Consider the following 4,698-nt stretch of genomic DNA (forward strand, 5'->3'; position numbering starts at 1 on the left):
TTTCATACAGAAAATAAAATCATTTTGGAACCAATTCCAAACGCACCCTTAAGATTTCTCATGTATACAATTTTAGACCTTATTTATTTATTTTTGGTGCAAAATATGACTTTTCAACAGAGACGTATCATTGTCGTTGGTATATAGAGAAACTTGTTTATTCCTATGAAGATTTGATATTTTTTTTATTGACTAGAAAAAGATTGTCATTTCTACAAACAATTCTTGTAGCTTTTAAAAAGTCAAAAAAGGAAAAAGCTTTCACTGGATGGAAATATTAACCCAACATATGTAAGTGAAACTTTTATTACAAGGTCACAAATCTAAAATTTGCTAGCACACAACAAGTTCTACAAAGTACAAACAAATGGAAACCACAATTGTACGATGAAAACAGAGAACTAAAAATAAAAACAAACATCAAATTAAGCAGCTAAACAACTAGACACATGCAAAAAGCTAAAAGAAAAGAAACAAGTAATCCTGAATATAGAAAGTCACACGCTTCATCTTCGCATTGGATGGAGCCTCCTTTAGAGCTTGAATTCTAAATTCTTGGATCCCTCACAGCCAATAAATCTGCACCTCGAAGCATAAGATATCACTTCCCACTGTTGATTGATGAACGTTCTGCAATCTTCATTGAGACAGCTCTAACAAGAAAGAGCAGAGTACTAAATTAGATAATAATAAAAAAGAAGAGTTTATAGCTAAATTTGGCCCCGTCAGCTTCACTAATTCGAATCACAACTTAAGTCTTTACAACAATATTTAAAATCAATTTTTATTTTGTTACAGTATTTTTTCTCACGTGAATTCACTTTTTAAATTAAATTCTCAACTCAAACAATCGAAATGAACGAAGCAAAGAGTAGATGTGCAAACTTTTGAAACTTATGTTTCCTAAGAGGTACAGAGATTATGTGCCCTTTACCCACTTATCTCCCAAAACATATATTATTTTGGCTATAATTTAGAGGTGCCCATTTAACAGATTTCTTGACTAAGAAAAGGGGAAATGAAGGAGTTAGATGGATTATATTACCTGTTAAGTGGAAAGGCTTCTTTTCAACTTTGCCCATTTGACAAGAATTATCACATAGAGCCAGTCTCCCATGCCATCCAAGAACCGGAAGTAAGCAAGTCTCCAAGTAGTATTGAGCAACAAATTGGCACAAACTCCACAGAATCCAACTGCAAATCCAGCGCCAATCCCCATACGCAACCACGACATGTCATACCATTCTCCACTATCATCATCATCATAGCTTTCATCAGAAATCATCGGACCTTCCGAAGTTTCATCTCCAGGACATGTAGGGGTCAGAGGTTGCCCACAGAGTTGAAGGTTCCCAGTATATGCAGAAGCATTAAAGCTTTGCAATTGAGTGCTTGTAGGGATTCTTCCTGACAGTTGGTTATCCGACAAATCCAAGTAATCAAGAGTAGATACTTGGGCAAAGCTTGTTGGAATTTTACCTGAGAGCTTATTATGGGACAAATCTAATGATTCGATCTTACTCAACATCCCGATCTTCTTCGGGATGACTCCGCTAAGATTATTCCTCGATAGGTTTAGTTGATTTAGTTCCGCAAGACTTGCCAATTCTTCAGGAATCTCTCCAATCAATCTATTGCATGAAAGATCAACGATTCTCAACAATCCAAGAATCTCCTTGTATGTGTACTCTACTCCTTTCCACGTAATCAATGCAGTAGTTAGAGAATTAGACATGCCGTCTGAACCAACATGAAAATCGACTGAGATGTAGTTATCTCTATCCCCAGTGACTTGAACCATTGAGGTATAATTGTTGATGCATGAAGGAATTTCCCCAGAGAGATGATTAAGAGAAAGATCTATTATCTGAAGTAATTGGAGATTGCATAGATTCAGCGGTATACTTCCCAAGAACCTATTTGATTTCAGTCTTAGAAAAACCAATTCTGTTAAGCTTTCCCCAATCCAAGTGGGTATTTCCCCTTCCAAATGATTCCCGCCAACATCGAGTACTTCCAGACTGGTGCAATTCTTCAACAGCGATGGCAAACTTCCTGAGAAACTGTTATTTCTTAAATTCAAATGCGCAATTTGGTATAACAAACCGATTGAGCCTGGGATTACTCCGGACAATTCATTGCTTTCCAATATGAGGACACCCAACTCCTTCAAATTCCACCAACAATCAGGAAGGCTTCCAGATAACAGATTATTTGAAAGGTCAAGAAATCCGGTTGCTCCGTCTTTTTGGTCACATAGGAAAGACTTTAATTCACTGAACTTATTATTAGAGAGATGCAACCCTATTGCATTTGACAGAGATGGTGGGATAGAACCATGGAATTGATTGGAACTCAAATCGACTACTTGTATGAGATTAGACGTGAATGGAAAGTTTGGGAAGGTGCCATTCATAAGATTGGAAGATAGAAGTAGATACTCCAATTTTATAGTCAGATCAGAGAACCAATTTGGAATAGCACCGGAAATTCCAGAATTGGAAATGAAAAGATTTGAAAGATTTAATTGGGTATGGAGCCAGCTTGGAAATTGTGGACCTAACTTGCAAGAACTCAATGATAAGGAAATCAATTGAAAAGGGGGAATCCAATTGGAGTTGAAACTCAATGTCAAATTATTAGAAGATAGGTACAGGAACTTTAATTTGGAAAGCTTTTGGAAGTGGACTTCAGAGACAACCCCAGACAGAGAGCTTGAAGAGATATCCAAACTCTCTAGATTATGGAGCTCACCAATACTTTCTGGTAATGGTCCTGTCAGTCGATTACCTGTCAAGCCTAAAATAACAAGTTTTGGAAATCGGCTCAAACAGATTGGAAAAAAACCTTCTAACAGATTGTAGGAGAGGTCTAGCTCTCTCAAAGAGGGAAATGTTTTGTCACCTTCAAGAATTAACCCTCCATGAAGTTGGTTCCCACCCAAATCCAAATCTCTTGGAGTTGTTCCGGTCAAATTGATGTCACTCAAAACTAATTTTCTTAGGTTGGTAACATTTCCCAAGGATTTTGGTATTTGATTTCCAAGTCCATCATTGGAAGAAATCTCAACATGTATGAGGGAATTCATTTTCTGGAAAGAGTTTGGAAGTGAGCCATGGATCGAGTTATAGTGGAGGGTAAGGTTAACAAGGTTAGCGCTAGAATTTAGCAACCAGGTAAGCACAGTGGAATGTATTGTATTTCTATACAGCTGAAGAGTGGTGAGAGAATTGGATGAATTTGCATAGAATGAGGACAAAATGTCGATCTCAAGAAGTTGGCAGCCTGATAGCTCTAAGCTTGATAAGGACGGTGGAATTTTTGGATATCTTACTGCAAAATTAGTGCTACTAGAACTGTGTAGCGTAAAATGTCTCAAAGAAGAGAGATGAGAAAGCCATTCAAGATTATCGGCAATCATTTGAGCATCAAGATCAAGGAACTTCAGTTTAGTGAGCTTTCCAAGTTGGAAATGACTAGCATCTCCAGTCATAAAATTTGAGAGGCGTAGACCAACAAGGTTGCTACTAGAATTTAGCAGCCAATTAATTGTTGTGGAATGTACCGTATTATCAAGCATCACAAGACTGGTTAGAGAATCGGAGGAATTTGGATAAGAAGGAAATGAGGTATCTACCTGGGGAAAAAGACAGTCCAGTAATTCTAAGCTTGCTAAAGAAGGCGGCATGCGAAAAGATTGAAGGCTGGCTTTGGTGAAATTGGCGCCATAGAACTTCAAAAATCTGAGAGAAGGAAAATGAGAAAGCCATTCAAGATTATCAGCGGTCATGAGTTGATCACCACCACCACCACCACCACTCTCTAGGTTAAGAAACTGCAATTTGGTGAGATTTCCAAGGTGAGAAGGAATAGCTCCATTCACTGGGAGGTCAAGATGAGAAAGCCTTTTCAAAGAAGCAATAAACTTTGGAATCCGGGTGAAATAATTCCCCCTCAAGTCGAGATGCTTCAAATATTTCAATTCAACCAAGGAATGTCCAATCTCACCACCAATCATATCATATTGAAGATCAAGCATAATGACATGATTGGTTCGAATATCGCGCCCGATCCCCCCATCCAAGTACAACAGTCTCGGTTGCTGCTGCTATTTGTCCAGGAGGAGAGGGCGTTGCCAGGATCATCAAGGCCTTGCTTGAAAGCGAGAAGAGCAAGTCTCTCCCTGTCTATGCACCCCACTTCATGTTGGTTCCCGCCAGCCTCACCCAATGCATGAACAATATGAGTGGTGGCTAGCAACAACACCAGCCCTGCAGTATCATACTCATTGTTACCTTCAATTGAAAATGAAGCAAATATTTTTTTGAATTCCTAATCTGCCTCACGTCTCTGTCCATATATATACACGAGGACTAACTTATGACCCTTTTAATTCACTGATTCGAGTTGAGATATGACTTTATGTGAGTTTTTTTAATGTAGCAAAAAAGTTAGATATGATTGTTTCTGAGAGCTTTTTACTGTAACAAAACTCGAATTGGTGAAATGAACAAGACTCTAATAAATAAATGTCTTAGACCATTGGATAATTTTCTAGTGCTATTGAACCAACAATCATGCGTTGACTTAAAATATGAGTATTCTATGTCATATTATTGATTAAATTGGACATTGCAGTTACTTTTTGTAACAGTTACTTTTTTTAATATAATTAACAGTAATTTTTTTAAAATCTAC

At 37.6% G+C, this 4,698-nt stretch overlaps 1 protein-coding gene across 1 annotated transcript; it reads right to left on the minus strand.

Moving 5' to 3' along the window:
• Positions 1-566: 566 nt before the first annotated feature.
• Positions 567-4,018, minus strand: LOC21402035 (receptor-like protein EIX2). The gene is made up of 2 exons (XM_010114327.2): positions 1,046-4,018; positions 567-653 (listed from the first exon to the last, which is right to left on the minus strand). Exon 1 carries the CDS (start codon positions 4,016-4,018, stop codon positions 1,049-1,051), a length of 2,970 nt encoding a protein of 989 aa, XP_010112629.2. The 3' UTR covers positions 567-653; positions 1,046-1,048.
• Between the last annotated feature and the right edge of the window lie 680 nt (positions 4,019-4,698).

Source organism: Morus notabilis, unplaced genomic scaffold, assembly GCF_000414095.1.
Source record: "Morus notabilis unplaced genomic scaffold, ASM41409v2 Scaffold176, whole genome shotgun sequence".
Classification (NCBI taxonomy): domain Eukaryota; kingdom Viridiplantae; phylum Streptophyta; class Magnoliopsida; order Rosales; family Moraceae; genus Morus; species Morus notabilis.